At 44.4% G+C, this 18,394-nt stretch overlaps 1 protein-coding gene across 1 annotated transcript in view; it reads left to right on the top strand.

The window, feature by feature from the left end:
- The window catches only part of pde8b (phosphodiesterase 8B), a 440,027-nt gene extending 425,919 nt beyond the window's left edge, over positions 1–14,108 (top strand). The window contains exons 21-23 of the mRNA XM_085982537.1: positions 3,909–4,076; positions 5,234–5,363; positions 10,762–14,108. Of these exons, the coding sequence (XP_085838663.1) occupies positions 3,909–4,076; positions 5,234–5,363; positions 10,762–10,871 (408 nt within the window). The 3' untranslated portion in view covers positions 10,872–14,108. The remainder of the gene's footprint in view (positions 1–3,908; positions 4,077–5,233; positions 5,364–10,761) is intronic.
- Positions 14,109–18,394: the final 4,286 nt, after the last annotated feature.

The raw sequence follows: 18,394 nt of genomic DNA, 5'->3' as shown, positions 1-18,394 counted from the left end.
TCCCTGCTCCATATGACATTTCATTGGTGTCATATTCTTGCGGTCTCCGTTGTATCTCTGCAGCGCCCCGTGCGGCTGCTTCGTGTGATACTGCCATGCTGAAAGCCTTGTCCAGCGCAAGATCCTTTTCTGCTAGAAGCTGTTTCTGGGTTCCTTCACTTTGAAGCCCACACACAAACTTGTCCCTTAACGTATCTGCTAGTCCCACTCCAAACTGGCAGTGTTTCGATAGCTTGCGCAGTTCCGTTAAGTACTCAGCATTACTTTCGTCTTTATGCTGATTCCTTTTGTGGAACTTAAATCTTTCTGTTATCAGCAGCAGTGTGGGGTTTAAGTGGTCCTGTAGGATTTCTACTATGCTTTCGAAATTCTTATCCACGGGCTTCTCTGGGGTTATTAGGTTTCGCAGTAAGCCATAAGTTTTTGCACCCATGGAATTTAACAAAACCAGTGCTTTCCTAGCATCTGGCACTTCATTCACCCTGCAGTACACCTCAATGCGTTCACATATGTCGCCCAATCTTCGACTTCATTGTCGAACACAGTGATACTGCCACTCTTCGGCATCCCTGGGTGTGATTTAACAGTCTAAAATGGCGTCTCCCGCGCTCTCCCTTCTTCTCCGCTGGCACAAAATGGCGTCTCCCGCGCTTTCCTTTCTTCCCGTGCTCACCCTTCTTCTCCGCTGCGGCTTCTAAAAATGGCGTCTCCCGCGCTCTCCCTTCTTCTCCCCGCAGATGCTGTTCAGCCCTTGAGCTCTGGCTGTGCTCTGTGCGCTCTCCTGTGCGCCTTTCCCGTTGCCGCCGCTCGGTCCTGAACCCGGCTGCTGCTTTACCCTCTCTCTCTGCTTTGTTTTTCCTCGATGCCGCTCGGTTTTCAACCCCTGGCTGCGCCCTGTGCGCTTCACCCTCTCTCTTACCCCGTCGATGCTGCTCGGCTTTTTCTCTGCCGTCGGTCGGCTCCAGCCGCCGCTGTCCGAGAAGGGTCTGCGCTGTACCTGTTGCCAGTCTGTTGCTGGATCGTCGTGGCTGGGGAACCAAGCCCGGCTCTCAACAGCCTCCCCTGTGATGTTCACTCTCTGCCGGATGACTGGGCGGTTGCTCATGGTCGACGCCCATGCTTCTGGCCTCGACTTTCTTCCACCGCCCTCCTGGAGCGAATCCTTGAAGGGAAATGCAGAGTTGCAGGTAGATTCGAATCGACCTCGTCGCCACTGTTGAATCCGTGATTCTTAAAGTATGATGTTTTCCAATAACTACACGGAGGCTGTAACTTAACAATCAACAGGTGTTTACTGGAGGAGGGTAGTCTAAAGACTGACAGTACAGAGGCATGCTCAAGGCTTATATACAGGTGTGGTCACTGCCGGTACTACAGTATACAGGAGCTGTAAAAGTAGTTCTCTCTTAAAGGTACATACACTACACCGCCGATGAGTCTCAAAAAAGCCAAGTCCTGCCAGGAGAGATGGGAAAGAGGTGGGGTTGGGTTGGGCAAAGAAAAAAGGTCTGTGGCTGATTCAGGAAAATTCCCCCCCCCCCCGCCCCGACTCCTTCATGAAGCAAGCTCTGGACTCCATGATGCATAAATAGACCAACCTACTTCCCCTGATACATCCTTCTGTCCTTTTGGAATGCAGGACTGTACAAAACCAGAAAAGACCATCTCGATCTATTGGGCTGGTCCTAATGATCAGACATTTCATACACCACTTTATCTCTCCCAACCTTTATCAGCATTATCTGCCAAAAAGCTATCTTTCACTCTCTTGAAATCTCTAGCAACCTCTTCCTTCCTTGGTGGGCGATTCTACCTATTCAACACCCTTTGTGTAAAGCAATTTATATTTTAACTTATCCGACTGTGGTGGCTGACTATCTCTGCTTTAGGCAACCTTTTTCCATGTTTGGTGCAGCAGCAGCCTCTCCGTCCCTTTAAATGTGTGTCTTCTCTGTCTGAGTGCTTGCTGAAGTGCTTGTAGTGCTGGACAATCAAACTGGCTTTTCTCACTCCGTAATGCCCAAACCTTTAGCAATTTGGTGAGTAATCTGGTAGTTTTGTCTTCCCCTTGCCATATCACATGGCCAACACACTCCCTGTTGCAGGTTAATTCTGATTTAGAGGCTTTAGTGCTGCTTCCTTCTCATTGGTTGGCCCACAGTTTGGACAAATATTTCTACAATTTTGCCCACAGTCTTAACATTAATATATTGTGTAAACCAGAAGTGCATTCTCCCGGAAACTCTTGGGGGGCTAAATTCGGTTGATTTGCGCCTCCCGTTAGTGCCCTGGGTGCAGCGCCGCTAACACCTCCCATGAAATCCAGAGGGAGGTTAGCGGCGGCGCTGTACCGCCAGCGATGACATCATCGCCGTGTGCAGCTCCCCGGCTGTAACATTGGGTGGCATCCCCCAGCTTACCGCCGGACGCTATGTCCGCCGGGGTCAGGGGGGCCTACCTGTGGCTGGGGCGGCGCTAGTTAAAGGGGAGGTGGCGGGCGGCCATTTTTGTTGCTGGCCGCCTGCCAGCACCTGCCCCCGTTGCTGTCCCCGGCCCCCGTGAAGCCCCCTCGCGGGGTGCCGGCACTCCCGATCCCTGGTGGCCCAGCTGGACGCCGGGACGCACTGCGCCAGGCTCCTCCCCTTTAATAAGGGGAGGAAGGTCTGCAGTACCGCGACGCGGCACATAGCGCCGCAATATTGCCTCGCAGCGCCCCAAGAGGGACGCGGGGTGCTTCCAATAGCGCCCCTCCTCCCTTTCGAGGCGTTACCTAGGAAAATCGGCCGCGGAGGGTGGCGCTACCCAATTTTTACCCCTTGGTAACCTGTATTTTATCCTTGAATAACACGGACTTATGATCCAGAACAACAACATCATCAAACAGATGGATTTTGAGAAGGTTTTTAAAGAAGTTAGAAGTGGAGAGGCAGAGTGGTTTAGGAAGCGAATTCCAGAGCGTAGGACCGAGGTGGCTGAAAGCTCTGCCGCCAATGATGGGGCAAAGGCATGTACAAAAGACCAGAGAAGAGTGTTTGGTGAGAGGATATAGGGCTGGAGAAAATTGCAGAACTACAGAGGGGCAAGGCTAGGATTAAAGACGCGTATGAAGGCTTTAAATTAAATGTAATGGGTGATGGGCAATATAGGTCAACGAGGACAGGAGTGCTAGGTAAGCAGGACTTGATGCTGGACAGGATGAGTGCAGCAGAGTTTGAACAAGGACACCAAAAATTGCTTTAATTTGGCGCTGAGTTTAGAATCTCAGATAGCTCATAAGAATAACTGGCGAGGGGAATGGAAATGTCACATAGGTGCAGTTGGGGTGTTCTGCTGATTTTGCAATTAAAGTACATTGTTGAAGCAGCGTAGAGCAAATGTCACACTGGCTCTGATCCGTTTCCACATGAGCTGGCAGTGCTCAGTGTTAGCACTGGCGTACCAAAGCCAAAATGTTCCATTCTCAATTACTCACATTCTTCTGCTTGAACACAGAAGTCACCAGAAATACAGTTTCATTTTTAGAAAGGCTTAACTGTAGGGGAAATAATTTTTTATACAATGGCCCTGAATTTCCATGGGGGGTTCTCCTGCTCTCCTGATGTAACTTTGGCAGGAGATCAGCGGCACCCCCAGAGAATTGGTGTCGGTGGCTGAAAGTGGCCCGTTGATGATGCCGTTTCTCCGGAGGTTCCGCCAAACTCTGGCCGAAGATGTGGCAGGAGATCGGGATAGTTCCCACAGAAATTCAGGGCCAATAAGTTTACAGAGCAAATTTTTTTTTTTTAAAGTGTGAGGTATTTTTCTATAGTGTGGAATAGCCGATTTAACCTTGCAACCTAAATTGCTGCAACAGATTTAAATGGCCAGTAATTATGTGTAAATCACTAATTTCTGCTTGTGTTCCGCAGAGTGAGAGCAGTGATGGTGAATGCCCGTCCAGTGTAAAGAACTCGGTGGAGAACAGACTGCTCATTAAACGCATGATGATTAAATGTGCTGATATTGCTAACCCTTGCCGCTCAGTGAAGCTGTGCGTCGAATGGGCAGGGAGAATTTCAGAAGAATATTTTGCTCAGGTAATATTGCCACATTTCAACATTATTTGAGGCTGTTATGGGATCAGCATGCTTAAAATGAGCCCAGCTGAGTATGAGAATTATGTCAATGTTTCAAACTAATGCGGAGGAGTTGATTTTCTATTTTCCTTTTCATCCTGTCATAAACATTCCAGTATAGTTCAACACTCTTTTGTTTATCCTTGCTGGAAATATGTTTTTCACAGCTGAAATGATTGAAAATAAGAACATAAAAATTAGGAACAGGAGTAGGCCATACGGCCCCTCTAGCCTGTTCCGCCATTCAATAAGATCCACTTTCCCACCCGATCTCCGTATCCCGATTCCCCTAGAGTCCCAAAATCTATTGTAACTTTCAGTATTTTTTTTTATGTTTCCGCATTCATGTGGGGGTGGGGGGGGGCTGGGGGAGATAAAACAAATGAAGCACTTAAATTTATCCAAGTTTAGCCATACAAATCAGAAAAAGCCCGGGTTTAGTCCGCCTGTGTTGTCTTAGCCCTCTCAACCAGGGAAGCCATTGGGACACTGCAGTTGGCCTCAGTGCCCCTAGGGTCCCCATTCTTGATTGTTATCCTACTGCAAGTGCGCATGTTTGAATGTCTGGTGAGGAGGGAATCCGACTCAGCTGTGTTGTCCCTCACAATGGATAGTCTGCCAACACTCGCTGTCAATGCAAATTACATGAATAATAGTCATTTGGGCAAAGTACCAGAAGGCAACCAGAGCCCATGAAACTGCACTCCAGCAAGGAGTCAACATCTCAGCGCAGGGACGCAACTTGGAGAGGGTGGGGAAGAAATTAAAAATCTAAAGCAAGGCATTTAATTTGTATTAAGCGGAACTATCTGTGTGTCTGTTTTAATCAAAAAAAGAGAGTAGGTGTAATTTTCCAATTTACACTTCCAGTGGGGAGCCTTGCCCACCGGGAGTGCATATCGGATATTCCGACTCCACTCAATTTTCTAATACGTTCTCTGGGCCAGTGCGGCTCCCTTCTTATGGGACCACAAAGTCAAAAAATTCCCCATATGGTCCTCTCATTGGCCATCAGCCTGCATAAAACTAAATTACAGGTTTCATGTCCTGTGCACTGACACATGATTTATTGATGTAGCAATTACTATTGGTGTAACAATGACTTTCTTTGTCAACAGACGGATGAGGAGAAAAGCCAAGGTTTGCCAGTTGTGATGCCAGTCTTTGATCGGAATACCTGTAGTATTCCAAAATCTCAAATATCGTTTATCGATTATTTTATAAATGACATGTTTGATGCTTGGGATGGTAAGAATTTCATTTTTGATTTTTTTATCTTTTAGAGCTGCACTTGTAAGTTTTTTAATATGTCAATAAATGCAGAGTCACTGTATTGTGACACCGCCCCCCCCCCCCCCCATACTGCTCTGGGATGTATACTTAATGAATTTATTCAGCCCAGTGCAGAGGGAGAGTTCAGAATTTCCTCGGAATTTCTGCCACTGTAACCTGGTCGGAGGTGGGCTGAAAACCCCATTCACACGTGTAAATGTTTTTTTCTGCTGCACTTCCGATGAAGTTATGGCCGCACAGCAGCAGAAAACCAAAGGAAATTCAGGGCCACAATCTACCTTAATGTGTTGTCCACCCATTATACAGCCGACAGCAATTATTATTTACCTGAATAACGTTAAAATGTTTCTTCAGGAATGCCACTGAGTCACATTGGAGAGATGGGTTGTGGAGATTTTGTCCATTTTTACCCACATTCAAATATTCAGTTGCAACCCCGCAGGGAGGTATCAAGCAGAAACTGGTCACTTAGCCGCGTGCTGGGAAGGAGGGAGGAATCACCGCGAGCAATTCTTGCACTTTCCTTCCTAGCAAGTTGCAGAATTCTATTGGCAGAGGTTTGGGAGCAGAACGCTTGCCTATTCTCTTGCCAGGTAGTGGTGGACAGGATTGGGGAGAACATACGAACATACGAATTAGGAGCAGGAGTAGGCCACTCGGCCCCTCGAGCCTGCTCCACCATTCAATAAAATCATGGCTGATCCGATTACTCCACATTCCTGCCTATCCCCAATAACTTTTCACCCCCTTGCTTACCAAGAATCTATCTACCTCTGCCTTAAAAATATTCAAAGACTCTGCTTCCACCGCCCTCTGAGGAAGAGAGTTCCAAAGACTCACGACCCTCTGAGAAAAAAATTCTCCTCATCTCTGTCTTAAATGGGCGACCCCTTATTTTTAAACAGTGACCCCTAGTTCTAGTTTCCCCCACAAGAGGAAACATCCTCTCCACATCCACCCTGTCCAGACCCCTCAGGATCTTATATGTTTCAATCAAGTCACCTCTTACTCTTCTAAACTCCAGCGGATACAAGCCTAGCCTGTCCAACCTTTCCTCATAAGACAACCTGCCCATTCCAAGTATTAGTCTAGTAAACCTTCTCTGAACTGCTTCCAATGCATTTACATCCTTCCTTAAATAAGGAGACCAATACTGTACACAGTACTCCAGATGTGGTCTCACCAATGCCCTGTATAACTGAAGCATAACCTCCCTACTTTTGTATTCAATTCCCCTCGTAATAAACGATAACATTCTATTAACTTTCCTAATTACTTGCTGTACCTGCATAGTAACCTTTTGCGATTCATGCACTAGGACACCCAGATCCCTCTGCATCTCAGAGCTCTGCAATCTCTCACCATTCAGATAATATGCTTCTTTTTTTATTCTTCCTGCCAAAATGGACAACTTCACATTTTTCCACATTATACTCCATTTGCCAGATCTTTGCCCACTCACTTAACCTATCTATATCCCTTTGTAGCCTCCTTATATCCTCTTCACAATTTATTTTCCTACCTATCTTTGTGTCATCAGCAAATTTAGCAACCATACCTTCGGCCCCTTCATCCAAGTCATTTATATAAATTGTAAAAAGTTGAGGCCCCAGCACTGATCCCTGTGGCACATCACTCGTTACATCTTGCCAATCAGAAAAGAACCCATTTATACCTACTCTCTGTTTCCTGTTAGCTAGCCAATCTTCCATCCATGCCAATATGTTACCCCCTACACCATGAGCTTTTATTTTCCGCAATAACCTTTGATGTGGCACCTTTTCAAATGCCTTCTGGAAATCTAAGTACAGTACATCCACCAGTTCCCCTTTATCCACAGCACATGTTACTTCCTCAAAGAACTCCAATAAATTGGTTAAACATGATTTCCCTTGCACAAAACCATGTTGACTCTGCCTGATTACTTTGAACTTTTCTAAGTGCCCTGCTATAATGTCTTTAATAATAGCTTCTAACATCTTCCCTATGACAGATGTTAAGTAGTTTCCCGCTTTCTGTCTCCCTCCCTTTTTGAATAAAGGAGTTACATTTGCTATTTTCCAATCTAATGCAACCTTCCCCGAATCTAGGGAATTTTGGAAAATTAAAACCAACGCATCAACTATCTCACTAGCCACTTCTTTTAAGACCCTAGGATGAAGTCCATCAGGACCCAGGGACTTGTCAGCCCGCAGCTCCAACAATTTGCTCAGTACCACTTCCCTGGTGATTATAATTTTCTTGAGTTCCTCCCTCCCTTCCATTTCCTGATTTACAGCTATTTCTGGGATGTTACTTGTATCCTCTATAGTGAAGACCGATGCAAAATACCTGTTCAATTCAACTGCCATCTACTTATTTTCCATTATTAATTCCCCAGACTCACTTTTTATAGGACCAACACTCACTTTGTTAACTCTTTTCTTTTTTCAATATCTATAGAAACTCTATCTGTTTTTATATTTCTAGCTAGCTTTTTCTCGTACTCTAATTTTTCTCTCCTTATTAATCTTTTAGTCATTCTTTGCTGTTTTTTATATTCTGTCCAATCTTCTGACCTGCCACCCATCTTTGCGCAATTATATGCTTTTTCTTTAAGTTTAATACTATCTTTAACTTTTTTAGTTAACCACAGATAGTGGGTCCTCCCTTTGGAATTTTTCTTTCTTGTTGGAATGTATATATTCTGTGTATTTTGAAATATCCCCTTAAATGTCTGCCACTGCAACTCTATTGACCTATCCCTTAACCTAATTTGCCAATTCACTTTAGCTAGCTCTGCTTTCATGCCCTCATAATTGCCCTTATTTAAATTTAAAATATTAGTCTTGGACCCACTCTTCTCTCTCTCAAACTGAATGTAAAATTCAATCATATTATGATTGCTGCTACCTAGGGGCACCTTCACTATGAGGTCATTAATTAATCCTATCTTGTTGCACAATACCAGGTCTAGTATAGCCTGCTCTCTGGTTGGCTCCAGAACGTGCTGTTGTAAGAAACTCCTGAAAACATTCCATGAACTCCACATCTATGCTACCTTTGCCCATCTGATTTTTCCAGTCTAAATGCAGATTAAAATCCCCCATGATTATTGCCATACCCTTCTGACAAGCTCCCATTATTTCTTCCTTTATACTCCATCCTACCATGTGGTTACTGTTAGGGGGCCTGTATACCACTCCCACAAGTGACTTCTTGCCTTTATTATTTCTCATCTCTACCCAAACCGCTTCTACATCCTGGTTTCCTGAACTTAGGTCATCCCTCTCTATTGTGCTAATACCGTCATTAATTAACAGAGCCAGCCCTACACCTTTTCCTAGCTTCCTGTCCCTCCTAAATGTCATGTACCCTTCAGTATTCAGGTCCCACTCTATGTCATCCTGCAGCCATGTTTCTGTAATGGCTATCAGATCATATTTATTTATTTCTATTTGCGCTATCAGTTCATCTGTTTTATTTCGAATGCTACGTGCATTCAGATGCAGAGCCTTTAGTTTTGTCCTTTTATTATTTTTGTAACCTCTAGCCTTATCTGTTGATTTACTCTTTAGATTTGTACTCTCTATCCCTTCCTGTCACTGTCTGTTTATCATTTCCCATATTAATACCTTTCTCTATTGCCTTGTCTCTAATCTTTGAATTACCATATCTTCCCAAATTTGATCCCATGCTCCCAATATTTAGTTTAAAGCCCTCTCTACCGCCCTAGTTATACAACTCGCCAGAACACTGATCCCAGCACGGTTCAGGTGAAGACCGTCCCAACGATACAGATCCCACTTTCCCCAGTACTGGTGCCAGTGCCCCAGGAATTGAAACCCATTTCTCCCACACCAGTCTTTGAGCCACGCATTCATCTCTCTAATTTTATTTACCCTATGCCAATTTGCTCGTGGCTCAGGTAATAATGCAGACATTATTACCCTTGAGGTTCTGCTTTTTAATTTAGCCCCTAGCTGCTCATACTCTCTCAGCAGAACCTCTTTCCTAGTTCTACCTATGTCGTTAGTACCTATATGGACCACGACCACTGGCTCCTCCCCTTCCCATTGCAAGTTCCTCTCCAGCCCAATGCAGATGTCCCGAACCCTGGCACCGGGCAGGCAACACAGCCATCTGGACTCTCGCTCTTGGCCGCAGAGAACTGTATCTATCCCCCTGACTATGCTGTCCCCAATTACCACTACATTCCTATTAATTCCCCCCACTTGAGTGGCTTCCTGTACCTCGGTGCCATGGTCAGTTTGCACATCCACCCTGCAGCCACCGCTTTCATCCATACAGGCCGCAAGAACCTCAAACCTGTTGGACAATTGCAAAGGCTGAGGCTCCTCCACCTCCTGGGTCCCCATACTTGCCTCACTCGCAGTCACATCCTCCTGTCCCTCTGACCACTGACCAAATCAGAAGACCCTATCCTAAGGGGTGTGACTGCCTCCTGGAATAAAGTGTCCAGGTAACTTTCCCCCTCCCTGATGCATCACAGAGTCCGCAGCTCGGCCTCCAGCTCATCAACTCTGAGCCGAAGCTCCTCAAGCCGCAAACACTTACCGCAGACGTGTCCGTCCTGGATCACACTGGCGTCCAGGAGCTCCCACATACTGCAGTCACAACACATCACCTGCCCTGCCATCTTTATTGAGTCTTAATTTATTTATTTTTATTAATAAACCCTACTACACCTAATAAGATTTATTACTGCTAGTAAACTAGTACTAATGAAGCCTTACAATTGCTAATAAATTTCCGGGTCTTTAAAAGATAAGGGAAGTGAGCAAAATACTCACCAACCAATCACTTGCCGTTTTCCCTGTGATGTCACCTTTTATTTTTCTCCAAATGCGGTTGGGGGGTGTCACAGAGCCGAACTCCCGCTGGTTCTCTGTCCCCTCTTGTGCAGCTTTTTAGCTCCTGCTCTCCTGGAAGCTGACAAAGATAGAAAAAGAAAGGAACACCTCCCTCCCCGAACTCCCTCACTCACCAAACTCGCAGCTTTACACTCTGTTCCGAGCTGCATGCCTCTTGGAAATACTTCCTCTTGGCAGGTATTAGATTTCTGCCACATATGAGCATAGTAGAAACATTTCATAGATGTATAAATCCTAAATGGCAATCCCAATATCATAAAACAATGCAAATTATTTTACACACACAGTACCTGTACCTCAGAGTAGTACATCATAACAATGTTTATTTAAAAAGACCAGCTTATCTCCAGTTAATATATTATATTTCTGTGTTTTGTTAGAAAGGTTAGTCATGAGTAATTACAGTGTGTGTGTTGAATTAAATATTTTTCAATAATTTAATGATCATTTTCATGTAATTTCAACTGTCTTCCTTTCAGCATTTGCAAACCTTCCCAATTTAATACAGCACTTAGCTGAGAACTACAAGTACTGGAAAACCTTAGACGAATCCAAGTATAGAGGTCTGCGACCTCCACCTGATCTTTAAAAGTAAAGGTGAAAGGACGACATATTTTGTTTGCCAACCTCACTTTACTCAACAAAGCCATTAAGAGATTCTATTTTAGTTCAAGTGACTATAAAATTGTAATGTAATATAAATTCTACACAATGCTGGAAGCCTTGATGTACAGCGTGCAGGAAAACTATGTTGAATTATCGTGGTGATGTCCCAATTACAAACAGAATAGCATAGGACTCTGGATTTCAACACTGGCTTTGTCATGTTCAAGTAAATTTTACTGCCATTCCAGAAGAATATCAGACAGTAAGGACAAGAACTGCTACACCTTTGTTGAGAGACAGCGTCATGAAAACACTATTTCCGTAATTATTACCCTAAAGCCATAAGTTTATATGTAAGTAAGCCTTTCATTTACTACAGTGTTCTTTTCTCTACGTTCAAGGTGTATGGAAGAACTAGGGACAATATTCTGACTGTTGATAGTTTTTCACTAATTTACCATCATCATTTTAAATAAATGACAGTTGGGGCATTAAGGCAGCTTTGAGCCGTAGTAATGAAGGTTTACATATTCTATAAATATTTAACATGGAAATAAATCTTTTCTCCTAGTGAAATAAAAAATCTGCTCAACAAATTATTGTGAGAGGGAGATCAATTAATTTATGTCACACTGTATATTCTGAATTGATATTTTAAGCTATACTTTGCCAAGGCCTTAACCTGTGCCAACAGCCTGAAGTCAATGCGGTTGAGATCAATTTCTTTTCCAAAACGTGAATGAATGTACCAAGTAAAAATATTTCTGCATTCCATGTTGATTTATGTGGAAATATGCACTGATACTTATGGGTTTCGCCCACATTAGTGTCCGGTGCAATATGTGTAACAACCCCTATGTAACTGCACTATATTAATGCATTATTCTGAATAAAGTCACAAGATCACAAGGTAATTAAGGATGAGGGAGGCCATTTGTCCCATCTTAGCTCATTCATCCAAACATATCCTAAAGTCCCCCTATTGCAGTATCTAATTGTTTTTTAAATGACTCCTGGGTTTTTGCCTGCACTATTCTATCAAGGGGTCTATTCCATGTAGTGATCTCTCTTTGTGTGACAAAGAACTTCTGGATATTAGTCCTAAATTTATCTTTTACTAGTTTGAACTTGTGGCCCCTTGTCATATTCAGGCAATTTACTTAAAAGTAATTTTACAGAATTTCATTTTCCCATATGATTAACTATCTTGAGTATGTAAGATCACTTCTTTCAAGGCTGAAAAACTCAAATTTCTCCAATCTTTCCTCATAAGCCTGGCCTCTGACACTAGGGATCAGCCACTTGGCTCTTCTCTGCACTGTCTCTAATGCTTTAATGACTCCCTTGCGTCTTGGTGACTAGAACTGGACATGGTACTCGATGTGGCCTGGCCAGAGCACTATACAGTTTGATCATGATTCCCTTCGACTTATTTTTGCTATGTACTTCAGCATTCTATTGCTTTCTTGATTGCTGCTCTGCATTGTTTGGATGTGTAGAGCATTGCGTCTGCTAAAGCTCTTCTTTCAACTTCATTCTAAGCTACTTCAACACTATCCACAAAGGACATGTCACTCGTTTTTCCTTTATTTTGCGTCGAAAATGGATGGAAGTGCAACACGTGCATATAAAAGTAATTGCTCAGTTGCAACTGGTAGGAAGGAGTCAGCTGCATTCTGTGTGAATATATTAATGACAGCAGGCTCTATGGGATAAAAGAGCATGTGATAAAAAGACCCATGTGGAATGGGGCTGAACAATCTGGAATCTGTTACAGTTGTACCTAGTGGGGTGACCAGGCAACATGCTGTAAAGTCATATCTTCAAACAAAGTGAGACGGACTTAGCAATGAGAAAAATAAACACATGAAGGACCAAAAACAAAATTACAGGTAAAGCAAGTATCAACCTCGAATGTGAAACATACATATACTAATGTGTGTGTGTATGTAAATAGAAAAATTGTAACAAAATATACAATTGTTTATAGACAATGCCACAGTAATTCTGTTCACTACTGGGACAATATGTGCAACAATAAACATAATTAAAAACAATACTGTTTTATCAACGTACCTTAGTGTGAACTGTGTGCTAAAATGATGTCGCCTTCCTCTGTGCACCGGTTTGCAAAGCACTGGTGGTGAGATTTGGGTGGACCCATCATTTGAATCATCCTCCACAGGGGTGGTACTCTGGGAGCTCAGCAGCCATCACAGCCATAGAGCCCTGCAGAAAGGCCTTGTGGGAGCTCTAAATGCCAACATCCTGGAGCAGCATGAAGCAAAGTTGCTGATTTCCCATGGGTGTGGGTGAGCAGGTTAACTAGAGAGTCAGCCTGTTCTTCCAACTGTTCCCAGTCTAATTGCATAACACAATGCAAGGTAACATATCTGGCTTGTTTCCAGATTGCACATCTGCGTGGGCATTTTTAATGGAGATTCCTAATCGGGCGGGTGAATGCTCTTCCCAGAAAGTAGGTCCCAGTGGGGGAACTTCATGTGGCTGATATGTCCTCTGACACAAACTCACCAGCTTGTATAGTGTGCTCTTTGGAGAAGGCCTTGTGGAGGATCCAGTAACAGGAGAAGGGCCTTCTAACCAAGCTGCAGCATAGTGATTGTGGTTTCTGTTGTTTCCCTGATGCCCAAGAATTCAACATCCTCTTGTGCCTGATCACCCTCTGCCTCTGAGTCAGTTAGAGCCTGTAGGTTGGACACAGTGGAGCTGGATGAAGGTGACTCATCAGTAGATACATGAAGGACATTTTTCAAATAATTGACTTTATTCAACTAAATATTATGGAGTGTTTTCAAGTTATTTGTCCTCTCCTGTGTAAAATAAAGAACTTGCATTTATATAGTGCCTTTCACGACCTTAGAACGTTTCAAAACACTTTAATGTACTTTTTGAAATGTAGCCACTGTTGTAAAGCAGAAGATTGTTTGTTTAAAAATAACTCGAGGGTTGAGTTTATCCCAGCCCGCTTGGCGGGACGGGACGGGGGGAGGCCATGCTTATTATGTTAATGCCGTTTTCCCACCCATACCATTTTAACTTGCATGAATTTAGGCATAGGGTCAGCCACCCGAGAGGAGCGGGGGCCTAATTTCATTGGCAGTCGTGTCCTGATGACATCATTGGGATGTGCATGCCATTTTAACCATGAGCCCAACTAAGGACCTCATAGTCTCAAACCTGCCATCAAAAGCTGGCAGCAGCCAGGATCCTGGCCACAGGAGGCCCAGGTAAGTGAGATTTCTTTTTTTTTTAAACATATGCGCCTTGTGGGCCAGGAGGAGCAGGGGTGGTCTTCCTGGCCTCACAAGGATACATTGGGCCTACCCTGTCCCAGGTTACCCCCTACTCTGATTGCAGACCTTATGATTCATCCCACTACCCCACCCCAATTCCTTACTTACTTTGCTGGGGATCATTTCCGGGGTCCCCGCCAGCGGCCTGACAACCGCCCCCCCCCCCCCCCACCTCCTGCACTTATTTTGATTCCCACCCACCAACAGTGATGTCATTCCCACCAGCTTTGGGCGGGAGCTAGTATCAGAGTATGCAAATGAGGCACAGGAGTTAACATCTCCCAGGCCTCACGCTCCGTGTCCTGGATAGTTTGCCACCTACCTCGGCCCCCACACCCTGAATTCCTGCCTCGAGTTATAAGCATTTACCAAACCATTAGTTTGAGGAATTAAATGCTACTGTTTGCTGAGGCCAATAAAAAAGCTTTGTTGCTTAGTTGTTTCAATCTTGTTTTGGATCTCACTTCCTTCTCTGCAGTTATTAATCCATTTTACCAGTCATTTGGAGTTCATTAAATTTTTATACTTGATGACTTTGTAGAGCTGATACCCCAGTACATAGGTTGAAGAATTGAGCACCAGCACCTTTGAGCTTCCACTTCTGCTAGTGCACAGGTACAAAAAGTAATCAAAATGGCTGATGAAATGTTGACTCTTATCTCAAGGCTGGTTGGTATTCCAAAGTGAGGAAGTGATGCTCCAGTTGTACAGAGCCTTGGTCATTTCCCACCTGGAGTACTGCATTCTGTTTTGGGCATTGCACATCAGGAAAGATATATTGGCCTTGGAAAAGAAAGACTTGCATTTATATAGCGCGCCTTTCACGACCACCGGACGTCGCAAAGTGCTTTACAGCCAATTAAGTACTTTTGGGGTGTAGTCACTGTTGTAATGAAGTACAGAAGTAAAAGGAGTACAGTGCAGATTCACCGGAACGATACCGGTGCTTGAAGAGGCTAAATGATGAGTACAGGTTGCAGAAACGTGTCATATTCCCTTGAGTTTAGAGAGTTGAGGGTGATCTAATCAAGGTGTTTAAAATGATAAAAGGATTCGATAGGGTAGATAGAAAGAAACTACTTCCCCTAGTGTTGGAATCCAAAACAAGAGGGGATAATCTTAAAATTAGGGCTAGGCCATTTAGGAGCGAATCAGGAAGCACTTTTTTTTTTTTTTACACAAAGCGTTTATCGAGGGATAGGGCACCAAGACGGGTAAATGGAGTTGAAGTACAGATCAGCCCTGATCAATTGAATGGCAGAAGAGACTCGAGGGGCTGAATGGCCTACTCCTGTTTGACATCAGTGATCAGAATAGTTTTTTAAAGACATGCTGTGAGTTTGTGTGGCCTTATGATAGCCCTGAATTTGATGTAAATAAAACTCTTTGTGCACCTGTTAGCTTCCATGCTGTTCTCTTGAGAATGGTCCTTCCTAAAGTTGGATTAACTGTTTGGTTGAAAGTTGATTTTGCTGCTTTTTTTTTTTTACTTGCCATAGTGCTGTTTCTGCTTTATTGATTTTCCAATCGTTTTTCTGCTGATTTTTTGAAGTATGGGACTCCCTTTGCACAGACCTCCAGCCGCAACAGGTTTGCTGTCACCCGCTGCAAACCTCAGCTCGAACCACACTGTTTTCAGCCTGGGGCCTGCTAATGGCGGTCATTGATGGGGAAGAGGAGTTTGTGCAGTGGAAGCCTGATGGGCAGATAAGGTCTGACCCAGGGACAACCGTGTCTATTGCCATGAAACTCACCACAACACTGAGCTTTCAAGCAACTGGATCCTTTCAAGCCACCACTGGTGATATTTGCCATGTTAACCAGACTTTGCTCCACTGATCCAGGTCACAGAAGCTTTGTATGCCAGGAAAACACTCTTCTCACTTTCCTAATGGAGTGGATGCAGAACTTTTGGCAGCTGGCAGGCCTATCTCAAGTACAGGGCCTCATTAATGGTACATATGTAGCCCTCAAGGACCCTAACAACAACCCATGACATATATGAATAGGAAAGTCTTTGATTCCTTCAGTGTACAGGTGGTGTCGGACCAGTGTCATAGGGGTCGATTTTCCTGGAGCCGTCAGGCGGGGTTTCAGGCATGTGGGGTGGGGGGGAAATCCTGAATTTGGGGGTCCCGACACCATCCCGCCCAAAACCCTGCCCCATGCAAGTTTCAGGGGCGGCGGGTACCCACCCTGCACTGGGACCCGCCGAAACCAGGCGGGAAGGGATTAGTGCCAATTAACTGCCTGTTAACAGGTAGTTAACAGGCAGTTTTTAGCCTAATCCCTATTTTGAGGGGTTTCGTGTGGGATTCCCGACGGCTCCAAACCACGTCAGGTTAGAGCAGGCGGGCCGTCAGGTTGAAGGAGTTGGAGGGGTCGCGATGTCGGTGTTCAGGTGAGTGATGGGTGCATGAGTGCAAAGGTAAGTGTGTTTGGTGTGTCTAAAGTGTGTAAAGAACTTTTATTTACCTGTACTTACCTTAACAGCCTTTCTTCCTGTAGCCATCGGGAGCTGCATCACTCAGCCGGAACTTAAAGCTGAACGGCTGCGATCTGTCAAAAGTGACAGCCTTCAGCTTTGAGTGCCGGTGACAGTTCTAACTGAGTCTGTGCAGAAGGACTCATGTTAGAACTCAGACTGTCAGTGTTTCACAGCTTCAAACAGCTGTGAAACGCTGATATTTCATCTGTCAAGAACTCGTGACAGATGAAATTGCAGTTTGTGACGTCACCTGTTGCTGGGTGGCCTTTAATTGGCCCGCTGAGCGGGCTCAACAAGGTCAATGAAGGGAAAATCGCGCGGACTGGCCGGACATCGAAGTAGGCGGGTCTAAAACCCGAAAGTTGTAGTCCCGCCTTCTTCCCGACAGCTTCAGGAAAATCGACCCCATAGAGTTATACAGCACAGAAAGAGGCCCTTCAGCCCATCGTGTCTGCGCCGGCCATCAAGCCGTCTATTCTAATCCCATTTTCCAGCACTTGGTCCAAAGCCTTGTACGGAATTCCACAGGAATAGAATCATGCAGGTGAATTTGCAGTACTCCGGCAGCAGTCATGATGCCTTCATTTTACACCAGACTACTGTGCCAGCACTATGTCGAGAAGCAGGCAGCTTGGACGGATGGCTGTTGGACTGGAGCAGCAGTCAAGAACCCCGAACCAGAAACCGAAAGAAAATTCATCGAGGCTCATGCCTCCCCCCAAAATTTTGCTGGAACATATTGCAGGTTGAAATCGATATTCTGCTGTCTGGACAGATCAGGTGGGATCCTGCTCTACAGTCCTGAGGTGGTGTTGAAAATGCACCTGCTCTATTCTGCATGATTTTGTAATTCAGAGATAGGAAACCATTTACCCAGATGACCAGGAAAGTCAGCCTGCAGGCGCTGCAGAGGAGGAGCATGGGGAAGTGGGCATGTGTAGTCAAAGACTGATGCACCAATCCCTAACTTAACTTGAAAGCTGCACTTTTGGCCTATATTAACAGTTCTCTCAGTTTGTACTACACTATCCTCATTAACAAACACGCCCTGCCTAAGCATTGCTTGTACCTGTATCTCACCACCTGAAACATTCATATGTTCCTTCTGACAATAAATATACACAGTATATTCCAGAAGTGTAGCCAGTTTAGTTCTCTACTCAAGTTCTGTATATTTGCTTTAATGGTTGTTTAACTGATAATTTTCATATAAGTTGCCCACTGCGTGCAAGGTCCTGCCACTGGTGGAGAGTCTTGTAAAATTTTGCCCTTGATCTCTATTTTCTGTCCTTTGCTGCCACCAGTGTAGGATGTCATGTTCATTATCGCAAGTCAAACCAATCGGTTAACACGCTGCATGTTGGAACTTGCATAGTTGCTGGCTGGGCAATACCTGAATGAACTTACCACTACGTAACTGACTACAGTGCCTAATGCCCAAGAGTTGAAAATTGTCTCAAGGTCTCAGATTTCTTGTTTATTGGATTCAACTGAAGTGACCTGGGTTGGAACAAGCATTAGTCTGAGTTTCAAAAATAGTACAATTTGTGGTTGTTAGGGAGTCATGTATATAACGGTCACAATATTGTATACAGAACAGATTTATGGATATGTTCGCGCACATATGAAAATAGAGGGTCTAGTTCTTTCCATTAATTTCCCCAATTTGCCAATAACTAAGTACTTGAAAAGAATATTAGTTGG

Source organism: Somniosus microcephalus, chromosome 1, assembly GCF_052327205.1.
Source record: "Somniosus microcephalus isolate GS21.2 chromosome 1, FLI_Smic_1.0, whole genome shotgun sequence".
Classification (NCBI taxonomy): Eukaryota; Metazoa; Chordata; class Chondrichthyes; order Squaliformes; family Somniosidae; genus Somniosus; species Somniosus microcephalus.
The sequence above is the reverse complement of the archived record's forward strand: the minus strand, read 5'-3'. Positions and strand labels throughout refer to the sequence as shown.